At 42.3% G+C, this 18,009-nt stretch overlaps 1 protein-coding gene across 4 annotated transcripts in view; it reads left to right on the forward strand.

Moving 5' to 3' along the window:
• Nucleotides 1–8,551, forward strand: part of LOC123635247 (torsin-1A-interacting protein 2-like) — a 30,745-nt gene extending 22,194 nt beyond the window's left edge. For all 4 annotated transcript variants that reach the window (XM_045547240.1, XM_045547241.1, XM_045547238.1 and 1 more), the window contains 3 exons: nt 158–676; nt 3,182–3,283; nt 4,288–8,551. In XM_045547240.1, coding sequence (XP_045403196.1) covers nt 158–676; nt 3,182–3,283; nt 4,288–5,051 — 1,385 coding nt within the window. In that variant the 3' untranslated portion in view covers nt 5,052–8,551. The remainder of the gene's footprint in view (nt 1–157; nt 677–3,181; nt 3,284–4,287) is intronic.
• Nucleotides 8,552–18,009: the final 9,458 nt, after the last annotated feature.

An 18,009-nucleotide genomic window follows, 5' to 3' on the forward strand; every position in this document is an offset into this window, starting at 1 on the left:
TAATCACCTTTAGAGGGAGCCAGGAGACATAATGTTTAGGAAGAGTGCCTTGTATACCATGAAAATCTATATAGATATTATTAATCAGGGACCTTGTTAAAGTACAAAAATATAGGAAATTATTTTTCATTAAAAATTATACATTTTTGTCTCATAGACTCTCAAAAGGATTTGGAAAATGATCTGTCAATAAATTCTCAGGCACAGAAGACCACAGTCACAGCAAGTACCATTGAAGAAGCTCAGACTCCACGCCCTGCCTCTGGTCTTAACAAAGACCACCAAGAGATAGAGACAATATATCCAGGAAGTGCAGATACAGTTGATAAATCAGAAAGTCCAGATGAAACAAATTTGGGGGACTATCCACAGGATAAAACAGAGCATGAGAACAACCAGAGTTTTCAGGATGGAGAACAAGGGCATCACGTCCCTTCAGAAAGTCTGGGTGAAGAACCCTTGGATCCAGATCCTGACCATTCTGCAAGTGATAAGGAAGGAAGAGCAGACGCACACTTAGAGAGCAGCTCTGCAGCCCTCCCTGAGGAAGTGAGTGACAGAACTGGAGCTTCTCAGGAGCCATCTGCTGCAATAATCCAGGAGGCCCAGAGTCCTGATCATTCCAGGGTGGGTCTAGAGAGCCAGGATTCACTGAGGAGGCGACTGCTGCTACCAGGTGAGAGAACCCACTGAAATACTATCCTGTTGTGTATTGCTCTGTTACTGAGAACACAGCAAAAGTCAAGGGTCTTTTTAGAGAACTTTTATCTTTTTCGTAGGGATTAAAGCCTTTGGGCCTTACCCAAGGTAACACAAAGCATTATGGCCGAGTTGATATTAGAATGAGATTCTCATCTCCTAAAGTAGTTCATTCCACTACATGAAGTTGCTTCCTACCCATAAACTGCATTCTTAACAATGTTTTTACTTACTCTATATTAATATTAAGGCAATATGACAAAAAGGGGCATGACTTTTAAAAAATTAGTCCCTGGCCTTTTCATTATTTCTTATGAGAATATTTTGACTTACAATTTTAAAAATCTTGTACTATTGGGGAAACTAAATGTTACATAAATCAAGATATGGGCATATTTTAAAACAAACCTTAATGGTACAATATCCTTAGCTCAGTCATATTTCAGTTTTTTAGGACTTCGAGCAAATCGGTTAATTGCTTTATACCTGATTTTCCCTGCCTGTATATTAAGGGGAATAAGCATATCTTCCCTTATGAAGGTAAGAGTTGAAGTTGCTAAATCCTTACTTTGGACTCAAGAGATGTGGATTCTAGTTGGGGCCCTACGACTTGCTCACTTGAACGCCCTTGGGCAAGTCTCTTAACTGCCTGGTACTTTGATGTCCTATTTGTAAAATGAAGAAGTTGGATGAGATGATATCCAAGACATTCTGTTTATCAGAGACTTGACCAAATGCTAGTAATTCATGTTTCACTGCAAATCAGTGACTGATCTCAAGTGTGTGTCTCGTTCATTAGTCATTAGAATAGTCTGTAACTTCAGTGTAGGCAAGGACTGTGTCCCTTTCATTCATAGTGTATCTCTGGTGCCTGGCACAAAGAAACAACTTTATGAATGTTTATCAAATGAATGAATAAATGTGATTTGTATATACCATTATCTGCCATCAAAATTTCACCATTATGCAGGTTCATTGTGAGCAGAGGAAGAAAATACTGTTTAAAACATGCAATTTATGTGTGGGAAGCAATTTAGCTTAGTGGAATGAGCTAATCTATAATCTAGGACTGTGGTCCCTAACCCCCAGGCCAGCACTGGTCCATGGCCATTAGGAACCGAGCCACAGAGCAAGAGGTGAGCAGCAGGCTATCCAATGAACAGCCTCACATCACGGCATAAGCTCTGCCTCCTGTCAGATCAGCGGTGACATTAGATTCTCATAGGACCAAAAACTGCACTGTAAACTGTGCATGGAAGGGATCTAAGTTATGTGTTCCTTATGAGAATCTAATGCCTGATGATGTGAGGTGGAGCTGAGGGGGCAATGCTAGCACTGGGGCGTGGCTGCAAATACAAATTATCATTAGCAGAGAGGTTTGATTGCACAATAAATGTAATGTGCTTCAATCATCCCAAAACCACGCTCTGCCCCCAATACTCCCCTATCCTTCCATGGAAAAATTGTCTTCCATGAAACCTGTCCCTAGTGCCAGAAAGGTTGGAGACCACTGAAGGAGATAAGAAACCTCACTCTGATCTCAACTCAGTCACATCTCTTTATGTGACCTTGGATAAGACTCTTACCATCCTCAGACCTTTTTTCATGTTAGGTTAAGTAGGAGGCTGGAGTTGGTGTTCATTAAAGATCCTTTCAGTCCTTAAATTCCATGATACGATATTTTAAGAACCTATTTTTTTGGTGTGATATGAACTCTCCTTTATAGGTTAAGATGAATCTACCTGTCTATGCTAATAGAGGTACCTGGCTGGAGTCAAGCACATATCTAGATTCTGGAGTGATTTAGCTTAGAGTGCTATAGAATGTTGCCCTTTATTTCAGCCACATATTTTAAGATTGATATGCTTGTATGCTGATATGCACCTATATTTTTACATATTTTATAAATTTTCTTCACCATATATTCCTTGCTTTATCTCCTTCACTAAGAGTTTCAAACTTTCTTTTGCAAGCTATTTTACAAATGTACAGTAATTTCTCCTGTCTCTGAACTTAGTGCCTCTGTTATTTTTTCTGCTTGGGGTTTTCAGGAGCCATGTGCGACTGGAATTTGAGCACCATTGCCCTGTGTTGTTGAGTCTTGTGTGTAGCTAACATTCCTTAAATCCCTTCTTAACTGTGTACATTTTGCTGAGTCACGTTTTAGATAGGTTTGGCTATAGTATTAGAATACCTGTTTCCTGGTCTTTGATGTAAGGGGCAGTGAGGAATTGTGAATGTAACAACAGCATCCTTAAATGAATTTCAAAGCACTTCATTTTATTTTTCTAAGTAGAGTAAAAGTAATAGTGAGCCTTTAAGGAAATGACAAGAAAAAAGTTAGCTTTGTATAAAAGAAAATTTTACAAAATATAAAAATTCTCTTAGTCAAATAATTCTTTGGTTTGGTGAGAGATATAAAGGTATGCACACTGTCAGTAGTGTACTGTCTGACAATGATATTGATTCTTTTTTCCCCCAGAGGCTGAAAGTCGTCAACAAGAAACACAAAAATTGGAAGAAAACAAAGAGAATGCGCAAGACGTCATAATAAAGATTAGTAAAAAGGCTTTTTGGAGCTATGGTGAGAACAAACATGGTTTTACTGCAGTGTTGATTCACATTCAGAAATCCTCAGTGAGAATGCCTAGAAAACTAGCAAATTTAAATAGTTTTAACATTGTATTAATGTATTTTTTAAAAATGTTTGATAGTAAGTCATAGTAAAATAGAGCAATAGAATTTTAGGGATTTTTTTCCCTTAAAAATGCTGGCTGATGTTTTGCTGTGTTTGACAGAATGAAAAATTCCCAGAGTAGAAAGGACTTGTCCTAAAGAAGAATCTAAAACTGCCTTTCTATTAAAATATTAACTTCTCAAGTGGCATTTTTAAGGTTTGACCCCTAAAAACAAGTTCTGCTATATAGGTACTTTGAGAAGGTAGAAGAAAATCCTGATAGCTCATTTCTAAATCACTTCATTAATTATAACAACAAATGCATAAACTTAGATTTTACTTTTTAACAAGGATATTGCATCTTCAAATAATTAAATCTGAGAAGAGATTAGAAAGGGTATTTCTGGGCCGGGCATGGTGGCTCACGCCTGTAATCCTAGCCCTCTGGGAGGCCGAGGCGGGTGGATCGCTCTAGGTCAGGAGTTCGAGACCAGCCTGAGCGAGACCCCGTCTCTACTAAAAATAGAAATAAAAATTATCTGGACAACTAAAAATATATATATAGAAAAAATTAGCTGGGCATGGTGGTGCATGCCTGTAGTCCCAGCTACTCGGGAGGCTGAGGCAGTAGGATCGCTTAAGCCCAGGAGTTTGAGGTTGCTGTGAGCTAGGCTGACACCACGGCACTCACTCTAGTACGGGCAACAAAGTGAGACTCTGTCTCAAAAAAAAAAAAAAGAAAGGGTATTTCTGGTAGACTTGAATAGCAGAAAGTTTAAATGAGTTAGGCAGAAGAAACTTACCACTTCCAGAGTAAAACCTGACAGTATCTCTGCCTCATTTCAGTTTACCACAAGCTTTGTTTCTGACTCATGTTCTAATTTTCTATCCTTTTCTCATTCTTTTCACAGGCCTCATCTTTCTTGGCTTCCTGGTTGTGGCTTTTGTGCTAAGTTATGTTAATAGCTACTGTTCATTTCCAGCCCAGCAAGTACCCCAAAATCCAGCTTTGGAGGCCTTCTTGGCTCAGTTCAGCCAGTTGAAGGATAAATTTCCAGGCCAGAGTTCCTTCTTGTGGCAGAGAGGACGTAAGTTTCTCCAGAAGCACCTCAATGCTTCAAACCCTACTGAGCCAGCCACGATCATATTTACAGCAGCTCGAGAGGGGAGAGAGACCCTGAAGTGCCTGAGCCACCACGTTGCAGATGCCTATGCCTCTTCCCAGAAAGTCTCTGCCATTCAGATTGATGGGGCTGGAAGAACCTTGCAGGACAGTGACACAGTCAAGCTGTTGGTTGACATGGAACTGAGCTATGGATTTGGGAATGGCCAGAAGGCTGCCGTGGTACACAACTTTGAGTCCCTTCCTGCAGGCTCTACCTTGATCTTCTACAAGTATTGTGATCATGAGAACGCTGCCTTTAAAGATGTGGCCCTGGTTCTGACCGTTCTATTAGAGGAGGAAACATTAGAAGCAAGTGTAGGCCCCAGGGAAACTGAAGAAAAAGTGAGGGATTTACTCTGGGCCAAGTTTACCAACACAGACACTCCCAGCTCCTTCAACCGCATGGACTCAGACAAACTGAGTGGGCTCTGGAGCCGCATTTCCCACCTGGTCCTGCCTGTCCAGCCAGTGAGGAACATAGAGGAACGGGGGTGCCTTTTTAAAAGCTAAGCTCAGAGTTGATTATAGAGGGCACAGGCTTATGAAAAAGATTAAAGGCCTTCCATTCATGAGGAAAGAGGTTGATAAATGTGAAGAAATAGCCTGAAAAGCACAAATGAACTTACGTTAGAAAAAAAGTTTTCATTTTTTACTTTCTGTAAAATCTTTCTAATCATCTAAGCCTTGACAAAGCTAAGAATTGATGACTTTTTTTCTTTGCCTTTACAAGCAAATCAGATTTGAAATATAGCATGGTATCTATAACTGAGGAATATTTTAAATTCCAAAATACAGCAACAAAATCATTGCACAGGAAGATATTCCTACTTCTCAGAGTAACTATAAAGTGATTTTTGTTTTCTTGAGTGAGACTCTAAAGAAACTTTTAGGTAGTGTTTGAAATCGGACAAAAGTAATTACAATTATGAAGCAATGATAAATTTTAGAAAACTTTTCAATCACATGTTAAGTTTTTAAAGCTCACTTTAATAATGTTGTGGGATTATATCCTATTTGCAGTTTTGAGTAGTATGAAAAAAGAAAATATAAATTTAAACCATCGAATACTTAACCTAAATACTTACCATATGTAAGGCACTGTGCTTTTTTTCCGTTAATGAGCTGAGGTAAGAGCAGCTGTACTCCAAAAATGTTCTGGGCCAGGTGTGGTGGCTCATGCCTGTCATCCTAGCACTTATGGAGGCCAAGGCAGGAGGATTGCTTGGACTTTGATCATGATCCTGGAATGTTTCAATTAAGTTTTGGCTTCTCTGTTTCTATGATAAATATGTATATGTATATATTTTTTTTCTTAAGTCATGTGATTAAAGTATGGAAGGATTTTAGGAAACACTAAGAAGATATCAGGATCTTTATTGATATCTAAAAAGATTACAAAAACATGGGGAAGAATCTATTTGAAAATATCTGCCACAGGAAAAACACATGAATCTGTTCTAACCAAAGCCTTATGTTGTGCTCAATTGAGTGTAGGGGCTTACCTGAAGGAACAATTTGCATTTGGGACATTAACAAGATCTTACAGTTTATTTCAGAAAAGACCCAAACACAAAACATAGTGAATGTACTAAATAATATCAGTGTCAATCCAATATAAAATCTGAGGAAATTGAAGGAAAATCTACATACCGTATTTGATTTTTTTCTGTATTTCTGGATCTTAGATGCTAGCATTACATCACACAAAACCAATGGTGCCTTGTGGAACTGTTATGTTGGCCTGCTACCTGTGCTACCTCAGATCTATAAAGGAACCGGTATGAAGTGCATGTATCTAATCTCTGTGAGTGACTCAGACCACAGTTGAAACAAAGATTTTTATTCTTCCTTCAGTTGAATATGATTTTTCATCATTTACTTTCAATATAATTTAGAAAAATAAAGTTCTAAAAGTCACAATTCCTTTTTTTAAACTGTTTATCCTTTTTAAAAACACTTTTCCTTCCATGTATAAGTGCAATCAACTAAGACTGTTTTCAGTTTTCTGTCCACTATTTCAAAAATAATTTTAAAAAGCAGTGTATTCTGTGTCTTTTTATTAATAAAATTATTTTTAAAGCATAAACTATATATTTTATAAATGTACAAAAAATTCAAATCTAATATATTCTCTTAGGTTAATTTCTATTCGATTGTTTCTATTTTTTACATTTTTCCAGTTTTCAAGTTTTCTTTTGTGTAGCTAGTAGTTTTTCATTATTGGAACAGGTAATTTGCTTACTTAGAAAATATTTTGTGGGCATACAATATTATAAATGATAACTAAACATCACCACTTAATTACTGTCACAGAACAACTTTCATTACATTATACATAAATATAAATGACTTCTTGAGTAACACCAGAATTGTAGAAGCAAATGGCAGAATCAGAAACTGTCTTTAGACTTGCTTTTTTTCCCTTAGAGTAAATTTTAGGTTTTCTGTTTGGTTTCCAGAGATTGACGGAGAAGTTCCAGGGGGTTCATATTACTAAAGATAGTGATGCTAATTTGTTTCTGTTTCTATTTTTTAAATCAATCAATAAAGTAATACATTTCATTTGGAAGCCTCCCAGCTTATGGTAGTTAAGTAAGGCCTAGCGTGCCTGTGACTCACCAACCTCTCAGCTAATGAATCGGCTAAATAGTGCTTGCCACGGAGATGATTTTGACCCTTTAAATAGCTTTTAATTGTTTGATTTATGCTTTTATCTGTTGAAGACAGGAAGCATAAAGAGCATTGATGTTAAAATGCAACAGATATGGCATGTGAAAGTGAATCATTTAATGGGAATAAGGCTTGTCCATGCACAGTTTATTTGTAGAGAAATACTTTCAAATAGCAGCATGAAACTTTTTTAAACATGAAACCTTTTATTATTTGTTGTTAAACCAGTACATCTTTATAAAGACCTTAATATTTTATAAAAGCAGTTTTTATGTGTTTTTCAAGTTGAATATATGGTTAAAGGCTAATCTTCATTTTTATGTCCCTTCACCAATCTGAGTGTATTTCATTTTAAAATTTATTTGTTGAGAACTCATGGTGGTTTTGGTTTTGGTTCAAAATCAAGTACCTTGAACACTCTCACTTGTTCAATGGGAAAATTTATGCTTATCTTTAATGGGAAATGCTTGTTGTGAATAATATATTTGCGAAGATGATGTTACCGGTTACAAAAGACTAAATAAAGTTAGATATTCATGTAAAATTTCTCCACGTGACTTTAAAATAAGCCTTATTTTTATTTATGTCAAGTTTTAAATACTAGGTTGCAAAATACCTAATGATGTGGGCTTAAATTTGCCTTATTCTGACTGAGGCTGGGCTGTTAAAACTCTTTTCCAACTAATATACTGCCCTATAACTTCTGAATCTATACAGCAAAGTGCACTAGCCCAATTCAAATGGCCTGAGAACACAGCATCCTCTAATCTGCAAAGACATAAATAATTTAGGCTTCAATGCTTTTCCTTCTAGTATTACCTGCATTTTCTGTGTCAGCTTGCTTTGAAGTCTTCAAAAATCCATAAATTGGTTCTTGTATTGGGAAGTGGTCTCTCACTTTTCCTCAATGAGGCTCATAAACTAAATTTGGAGTTCAGACTTAGGAAGCTTAGTGACATTGCATTAAGTGGGTGTTGTGCTTGCCTCCCCTGCCCACAGCACTCACAGCCTGCCTTCCCCCCAGCCCAAATGAGGCCTTGACCTCCTGCCAACAGTTTCTCCTGATTCATCAGAGATCACATGAAATTTAAACCTGTTTGCCATCCCTGTCACAAAAGAAAGAAGCAGTACACTGCCTTTCAACCCCAACTGCATTTTGCTTGTTTGTACTTAAAAAAATAAATGGGCTTTGCCAGTGTTAATGTCAGACTTCTTGGCATTCCATTTCTATGTAACTGTGATTGCTTTTGCATTTGTTTCTTAGGGATGTTGAAGAATGTGCCTTATTCAGATTAGCTGTCTGGTTATTACCAAAATAAATCTTAATCTTTCTCAGCTGACTGATTCTTGATTAATGTTCCAAAAACAGCAAGTTTGTAGAAATGGGCATGTCGTCATTAATAGTGGGAAAGGAAACTGCTTTCATCTGGCAATTAGCTGAAGAGCTAAAGAATCCTGTGAGGGTTGGGTGGCATTCGTGGCCATCCGTGAAGTAGTATAGTACAGACACCGACTAGAATCTGCTGCAGTTCTCAGGTTGCATTCATCGTGTGCTGTTCCTACTTAACAAGGCTTTCTTGAGTGCGGGAGCAAACACTGGGTAGTAGGTTGATCCCTGGGAATTGCTCACAACCTGGAGTGTGCTATTGTGAAGGTGTTTCTTAAATGTGAGCATCCCTCATCTTGTGTGTTGGGAGCAGGGAGGCAGGGGTGTGTTAAGAATGTCTGTCTGAAAAGGTTGCCAAACCAGAAGCTCCTGAAAAGCAATAGCCCCTCACCTACCTTCGCCCAGCTTTCTGCCCCACTGTCTATACCCAACTAAAATCAAAGGACTTACTGACACATTTTACTGAATATTTTCTACCAAATCTGAATTGAATTTTGAAAATCTTTAAGATTTATTTTTGCAGCTTAGAAAAATAGGAACTCACAGGAATTAGCATATCATAAAATATGAGCTTTCAGTGAAACGGGCTAAAGTCAAGTGTAAGATGAGCCTGAAGGTGAAGAACATAGGATTTCCTAATACTCATTGTAAATATCCACATTAGGTTAGCAGCAACCTGATTTTCTTAATGCATATACTCACCACTAGAGGATGTTACATACTTCTCTGAATACCCGGGAAGAGGCCTCAGTACTGATTCATAAGGAAGGGAATGACTGAATTACTTACTGTAGGAATTGTCATATTAAACAGGCTACAATAAAAATGGTATCAAGTCTGAAGTTGCAATTTGGATCATGGAATGTTTGGTGCAGAAGCAGCTCCATCAAACTAAGCTAGGAAAAGATCTTAGCTACTTTAAGAAAAGGAAATGAATGGGCAAATCCTGTTTTGTGTATGTGCAGGGCACTTATTACCAAGGAGCCCACCCACATGGTATATGACTTTAGGGTCCACAGAAGGTCCGCATACACATATTAAAAATGAGACATTTTAACTCATTTTGATCTATAACCTGATGCTTTCTAGGATCCGTAATTTTTTAATATAGAAGTCAATATTTCAGATGAACTATTAATTTAGTAATGCCATTTATTATCATATTACCTGAGATGCCATTTGAAGTTCTCACTAGGGGCTGGCACTCCTCTATAACTCCAAACACAACAATAAAATACTTCAAGGGAAAATTTAAAAGACAGAACCAGGCTCAAAAAGAAGAGATGCATCTTTGAGGATCAGAAACAGAATAAAAACTCAAGGGCTGAAGCCACAGGCCTACTGGAACCTGCATTCAAAGTCAGGCAGAGGCTGCTGGGAGCTTGGAACTAGGCGTACTCAATGTCGGGTGCACAGGTTACATAAGCAATGCTGCTTGTTGGCAAGCCCTGCGATACTGGTGTTGCTATCTGCAAATATTTAGTAATCACTTTGTCTCAAGCAGCCTTTTAAAAAACATCTTGTTTGCCTCATAAAGAATGCTATGAGTCAGTTTCATAGTTTCTTATTTGTCATGTAGTTTGTCTTTGACAACTACTAAAGTCTGCTTAGTTTAGGTAGCCTTGTGATTATGTTATGGCTAGAAGAAGCTGGAAAATGTGTCTCAAATCTAAGAATTCATATCTGAGTTCTAACTTTTGTGATATAAAAACGCCAATTTCTTTTTTAAAAATTATTTGTTTTATCCTCTATTTTGATCATAAACAACAGCATATTGACTATTACTTACTAGTATTGAACTCTTTCCATATGCTATCTCCTTTAAACCTCACAATAATCTCATGAGAAATGAGTTGTAGACAGCACAGGTGTGTCACGCAGACAGGAAGTGGGAGAGGCCAGCTGCGTGTTCAATGGCTGTTAGACTCCAAAGCCTGTATTTTTTTTTTTTTTGAGACAGGGGTCTTGCTATGTTGCCCAGGCTGGGCTTGAATTCCTGTCCTCAAGTGATCCTCCCATCTTGGCCTCCCATAGTGCTGGGATTATAGGTGTGAGCCACCGCGCCTGGCCCAATTTTTTTTCACACTCAAATATGAAAGATGAGAATAGATTCTCTCTCTCCCACTCTCCCTTTCTCCCTCTCTCAATGGATTCTCTCTCTTTTTCTTTTTCTCTTCCCCTCTGCCACTTCCCATCCCCCATCCCCACTGCCCCCAGACTGGGAGATTTCCTTCTATTAGGAGGAAGCAAGGAATGTTTATTTATCTTTGAAATCACTCAATCACTGAGGATCCTCACAGAGATAAATAACTGCCCGAGTTATGCCTTAACTGCCATTGTTTTCTGTGAAAGGAAGCCCCTCTCTACTGGATTGGATTATTTTGCAAATAATGTTGAGTAAAAGAAGCTCCATGAAAATATTCATAGACTAAGAATATAAACACCCTCATACCAAAGCCACTGGCGGTCTTTAGTTCTTCTCCAAGCATTTTTAATTATCTAATCCTTTTGTCTCCTTTTTTGTTTTCTGTAGTCTGGGGTATGAGGCTACACATTCAGTTCAGTACCTATTTACCAAATGCCCGCCATGTGCCAAGAACTGAGCTGAACGTTGGATATCTCAATGACATAGGAGAACATGCTTCATATCGTTCGCGAGAATTATTTCCTTCCACCCCAAGGTTTGTAACCTTGAATAAGATCCTTCCTCTTCTATCTGTGGGGACTATGACAAGAATGTATGTTTGGCAGAATGTCCTTTTTGCTGACAATAGGGTACCCATACACAATATGCTGTCCAAAGCCTCACGTCAGATCAACGTTCTGAGGCTTAACAGTAGCGTGCTTTGAGGGGGACACAGGAGAAGTAACAAGAGAAGTGCATTAGAAACCATTGACCTTACCAGCCCCTCCAGGTTACTCATCACAGCAGATGACAATGATGCTCCCAGCTGTGATCTGGGGCTGCTTGTCCCCTGACAGGTTTTCATGCGCAGCACCAACGTACAAAACGCAGAAGGAAAATACCAGCGTGCCTGATAGATCCATGGTTTAAAGCAGACGCCTCCGGTAGGAGTAGAAGTGCCCTACGAGAGAAGCACAGCTGTGCGTTGTAATCTGAAATTCGCTCTAGTTTCACATCTTAACATATTAAAAAATGGAGTGAGAACTGGCTTCTTTGCTGTGAGGTGATGCTGAAAAATGACAGTGGCCAGTGACCTGTGGCTGTCTGGGAGGTGGAGGTAGTCCCGTTAAGCGGCGCCCGCCAGGTGATCCTCCGCGCCACGGCTGGCTGTCCTTAGCTGCCCTGCGAGGATGTCGGATCCCACCTTCTCCTCCTCCTCAACGCTGCCTCGGGCTGGCGGTGACCCGGCCTCACGGCTGAAACTGAGAGGATGCCGTGGCAGGGCTTTGGCTCTGCCTGCCGCGTGGGGTGCAGCCGCCGGTGCGAGTGACCACGGTGGGCTGCAGTGGATGCGGCCCCTGTATACATACTTTCTTGTGGGCTCACAGAGATGTAGGAAGTCCTGCATCTTCCATCTGCTTCTTACTCGCCCTGTAGCCACTCCTAGGTCTCCTCTTTCCGTCCTTGCGTGACTCCAATGTCTAAGAAACTAACACAGAATTATAACCCCTTTTCAAGTGCCTTCTGCCTAAGTATTTTCTGTAGCTCAGTCCTTATCGTCCCTTTTACAGAGATGTGGCAGGGGCCTGAGTTTTCTGAGGGAATGAGGACAAACGCAAAGCCCTTTCTCTTGAACCTTCACAGCGATTGACTCTGCAGTAGTTGCCAAGCACCAGCAGGCCAGGCTCTGCCAGGGCTGGCTTTGCGCTGCAATGAACACCTTGCGTTCCAGGGATGCCTGATTATCCTCAAAACTGGACAATTTTTTCCTGTCAGATGGTTTCTGTGGTCCTGCTTTGAGGTGGGGTGGATGTCATGACCTCTGATGGTCCTAGCCCTAGGACTCTGTGACCCTAACAGCCGGGATCAAGTTTTAGCATCATCTTCTTTCTTCTCTTGTCTCTTGGATTCACATTATCTCTTTCCACCTTCTCAAGACTCTAGCCTTTTCCCTAGCACATCCTCTGCATACCTGCGCACATCTCTGGTTGAATTTCCATCTGTCTTCACCAACTACAACTGCTTTGATCATGGTTCTCTGCCCCTACCCTAGAGACCTAGGACCCATCCGTAGTAATTTCGCTCTTTTCTCTATAACTTGAGCAAAAAGTGTGGTGGGAGAGAAATGCTGTTGCTTATATCAGCTTCCCAAAGTCATGATGCCATCTCTGGCTGGCAGATGAACCCACCTGGTCTCTGACCCCTGGCCAGTCTCAGAACACGTGACTCCACCTCCTGCCTTCAGTCTCCACTGTGTTTATTTTAGTCCAGGGCAAGTAAATACTTGGGAGGGTTTAGTATCTTACCTGTGAAAATGTGATAATTTTCTACCCTGGAGTTCAATAAATTCTAATGTTCATTAACCTTGAGGGCAGGGGTGGTATTTTCATTTTCATTTCTCTAACACCTATCACAATGTCTGGTACCTAGTGTAGGTCCCCAGCAAATGTTACCTAAATGCGCAGTTTTGCCTCTAATGGCAATTTTTCAGAATCCATGCATGGACTGGCCTTGCTGCACATTTCGGCTGAGGAGCACTTTGGTTCACTGTTAGAGTAATGGTTGGATCTGACGGGTCAAAGCTGTGCACACAACCATGGAGGAAACCACTGGGCTCATGCAGGGAATGATGGTTTCAGGCCACTTTATAAATAACTTTATGCAACACATAGATTCCTGACAGTTACATGTGAGCTGAATTTCTGGAAACCAAGTTGTTTTATCTTTACTCAAATGTTCTAACTTCATTTGATTGGACTTGGATAACCAATAGATTCCTGACATTTGGCTTTAAGTTTCTTTGCTTAGAGGTCTCTAAGTCAATAAGATATATAATAAAAAGGGGCATGAAATAGTAAAATGAAATAAGTGAAAAGGTCATATAGCCTAAAATCATTTTATGACTACATTATCTTACAGATGGAGAAACTAAGGGGCTAAGGGACTATCTAAGGCCACAGATTGTGGTGCAGGCCTGAGACCACAGCCTGGATCCTGAGCCCTAGGCCAGGCTGTTTCCGCTGTGGAGAAACCGAACGAGTCAAATGGAGAAGCTCAGTATGTGTAAGAACCCACTGGGAACTGTCCTGTGATGTGGAAAATTGATATTTGCCTTCATGTGTGGCTTCACCAGCATTCTAGACTTGTTTCACAGAGCACACTCCCTTCCCCCTGCTTTCGGGTGCCTGGTGTAGTTTGGGTGTTTGACCCCTCCAAGTCTCAAGTTGAAATTCGATGGCGGTGTTGGAGGTGGGCCCTGCTAGGCTGTGTCTGGGGCATGGGGGTGGGTAATGAGTGAGTTCTCACCTATTAGTTCTCCTGAAATCTGGTTGTTAAAAAGAGCCTGGCACCTTTCCCCCAGCTCAACCCCCATCCCCTCTCTCACCATGTGACACTCCTGCTTCCCCTTTGCTTTCCACAATGATTAGAAGCTTCCCGCGGTCCTCACCAGAAGCAGATGCTGGCGCCACGCTTCTTGTACAGCCTGCAGAACCGTGACCCAAATAAACCTCTTTTCTTTATAAATTACCCAGTCAGGCATTTTCTTTATGGCAGTGGAAACGGACTAAGACAACACCCGTGACTGCAGGCCAGGCACCCTGGCGGGCCGTGGTGGGGCAGAGGGAGGCCCTCACTCTGGTGTTCTCCTGGACCTTCCGCCCACTTGATGCCCAAGTCCGCTGGGCTCCTTTCCTCCGGCTCAATCCTCCTCTGCCTGCAGCCGCCCCAAGCTCCAGGAACTAAACAGCACCCGCGCCAGCCGGTTCCAGCACTGCCAGGTCGGCGGCGGCGGGGAAGCACCGCCCCAGGGCGCCAGTGGGGCGAGCAGCGAGCCAGGCAGGCGGGGCGGAGCCAGAGCGGGCCGGACCCGCAGCCGGGAGGGCAGGGCTTGGCCTTGGGGGGTCTCCTCCGTGGTTGGGCTGGGAACATTCTAGACCCTGGCCGCAAGCTGCACACCTGCTTGCTTGTTCCCCATGCTCCTGCTCAAGGGCAGAGCTACAGGTGCTCCTGCTCGACCCGGAGGCTGAGCGTCCTTGGCGTGCCTACTAGGAAAGCCACGGCCTTGCGGCGCTGCCGGCCACTCGGCGCCACGGTCAGCGGAGAGCGGCCTCTTCGCCCAGGTCGGTCTACGACTCCTGAGAAACCTGCACCTGAAAAAATGCCAGCCTTGACCTCCAGAGGGGGCCAGTGGCTCTGGAATCTTCCCTTTTCACGGCTAGACATGGAAGCAGGGTGGTGGGCCCATTTTGGAAGAGCTGATTTGGGGAGATTCATTCTGGAAGAGCTCTTTAAATCAGTGGTCCCCAACTTTTTTGGCACCAGGGACCAGTTTCATGGAAGACAATTTTTCCATGGACTGGGGTAGAGGGGCTGGAGCTCTGTGGCCTGGTTCCTAACAGGCCACAGGCTGATACCGGTCCTCAGCCCGGGAGGTTGGGGACCGCAGCTTTAAATGACCAGCTAGTTTTGTTAGGGTTTGTCCCGAATGCTGAATAAATCCCCAAAGGGAGGGAGCCCAGAGAAGCAGTGAGAGAGAAACTGAACACTCAGTGGAGCTTTGGATGTTCAGCGCTCTGTCTCCAGCCTCCCGGAAAGCTTGCAGCTCTCTGAGCACTGATGTGCGGCTCCCCAGGGGCAGCCTGGGGCCCAGCAAAGCCCTCAGAATTACCCACTTTGTTGCAAATGGACTGTGGAATCACTTTCTCCAGGAATTCAGACTACAATATTATTAAATCTCTACCATCATCAAGTGCTTGGGTGTAAATGCAGCCGCAGTATTTCATCCTCTTAAATGTTGTAACCTAATGCCACTTAAAAGACACACTTCAAGGGATATTCTTTAAGGGACATTCTGTTCCCCCTGAACTTAACTCTTTCCTTGTCCTTCCTTGTATTTATTGTATTGTTGTGATTCTTCCTTCTCCTCAACACACCTGCTTATTTTAGAATATTAAAAATGGCCCAATCTACCTCATACCCATTAGGATGTCTTGTATCAGAAAAACAGAAACTAACAAGTTTCGGGAAAATGTGGAGTAACGGGAACCCTTGTGCATTGTTGGCGTGGATGTAAAATAGTGCAGCTGCTGTGAGAAATAGGATGGCAGTTCCTTAAAAAGTTAAAAATAGAGGCCGGGCGCAGTTCTCATGCCTGTAATCCTAGCACTCTGGGAGGCCAAGGCGGGCGGATCGTTTGAGCTCAGGAGTTAGAGACCAGCCTGAGCAAGAGCGAGACCCCGTCTCTACTAAAAATAGAAAGAAATTAGCTGGACAACTAAAAATATATAGAAAAAAAATTAGCCGGGCATGGTGGTGCATGCCTGTAGTCTCAGCTACTCAGGAGGCTGAGGCAGGAGGATCACTTGAGCCCAGGAGTTGGAGGTTGCTGTGAGCTAGGCTGATGCCACGGCACCCTAGCCCGGGCAACAGAGGGAGACTCTGTCTCAAAAGAAAAAAAAAAAGTTAAAAATAGAATTACCACATGGTCCAGCAAGTCCACTGCTGGGTACATACCCAAAAGAATGGAAATCAGAGTCTCCAAGAGATACTTGTGTACCTATGTGCATAGCAGCATCATTCACAGTAGCTGAAACTCGGAAGCAGCCCAAGTGTCCATCAGCAGATGAGTGGATAAGCAGAACGTGGTATAGACATACAATGGACTATTATGCCACCTTGAACGGCAGGAAATTCTGACATGTGATGAAACAAGATGAACCTTGAGGACGTTATGTTAAGTCAAATAAGCAGTCACAGAAGACTAATACTTATATGAGGCACCTACAGTATTCAAATTCATAGAGACAAAGTAAAACGGTGGTTGCCAGGGGCTGGGGGGAAGGGGGAATAGGGAGTTGGTGTTTAGTGGGTACAGAGTTTCAGTTTGGGAAGATGAAAAGCGTTCTGGGGATGGATAGCGGTGATGGTTGAACAGCAATATGAAAATAATGCCCTGAATTGTCCACTTAAAAATGGTTAAGACGATAAATATGTTAGGTGTATTTTATCACAATAAAAAAATTGACAAAAAAGCCCTGCAGCCTAATGAAAGACAGAAGTGAATCTTCCTTTAGCAGACGTGGGGCTGAGCTGCTGCAGTGGTGAATGCAGCCTCAGGAGCACTTTGTCTACAAAGGAAGATAAAGGACATACCAAATGCCAGCAGCCCAACTAGAGTGCCTCAGGGAGGGAGACAGAGGATGTTTTGCTAATCCAGAAAAGGGAACAATTACTTCCAGGGGTGGGAGTTTGAGACCACCTAGCTTATTTATTTATTTTCATAGAGACAGGATCTTGCTGTGTTACCAAGGCTGGTCTTGAATTCCTGGCCTCAAGCGATCCTCCTGCCTCAGCCTCCCAAAATGCTGGGGTTACAGACATGCGCCACTGCATCCAGCCTCCAACAGAAAATCCTTCCAGTTTTTATGTCAGGAGGTTTTTATCTTATAACTTTCATCTTATTTAAAATTCTCAATTCTTAATTTTTCTCCTTTAGGCTCCTCCTCGTTCACTGTCACCAGCTCACGACGACTCCTCAGATGGGGACATTATGGAACTGGGTGGGGTGGGAGGGAGACAGAGTCAAGAGCAGTGGCAGTGGGGGGCTGGCCAGACCCTCAGTATCCAGGGGCCTGGGGTTTGGAGTCTTCTGATCCTTCTGGAGCCCTTCTGTTTAGGGAAGGAGTTCAGAGGACCTTGTGAGGGAGTCCGGCCTCTGCTTTAATTTCAAAATGTCTCGTCAGACCCAGAGCATAACCCCTCTCAGGGGATAGAGTGGTCCTTTGTTAGTTTTAGGAATAAAACTCATGACAGGTTTATTGGGGCATAACCTCACGGTAAATTGAGAAGCATCTATATTTGTGACATGAACAAGGACACAGCAGGGTTGCAGAGTTGGCTTACCCATTTTGTAAGCTGAGTAGAGAAAGAACCTTGATTTTGCTTCTTAGGGAGTTTACATCCATTGGAGCTAAGTGATCATATGGCGATTGGTCAGGGAATAGAGCCCCCTGTGACCCACAGGTTAGGCTTTATAGCTGTGCCATCATTTGTCTTCCTTTTCCCTGGAGCCTGGGAGGAGGATTCAGGGCAGAGGGAAGGTGGGTCCCATAGAGCCAGCACTGGCAGGAGTGACAGGTGTGTGGCAGGTCCAGTCCCTGGGGTGGTTTTCCTTTGGTTTCCTAACCCTGGGAGATGCAGATGGTGTTCTGCATGAGTGCTTTCCCTTCCCTCCCTGCCGCACGTCTGGGCACCCTCCCTCCTGCCCTTCCTCCCCCTCTCACCTC

Source organism: Lemur catta, chromosome 3, assembly GCF_020740605.2.
Source record: "Lemur catta isolate mLemCat1 chromosome 3, mLemCat1.pri, whole genome shotgun sequence".
Taxonomy (NCBI): Eukaryota; Metazoa; Chordata; class Mammalia; order Primates; family Lemuridae; genus Lemur; species Lemur catta.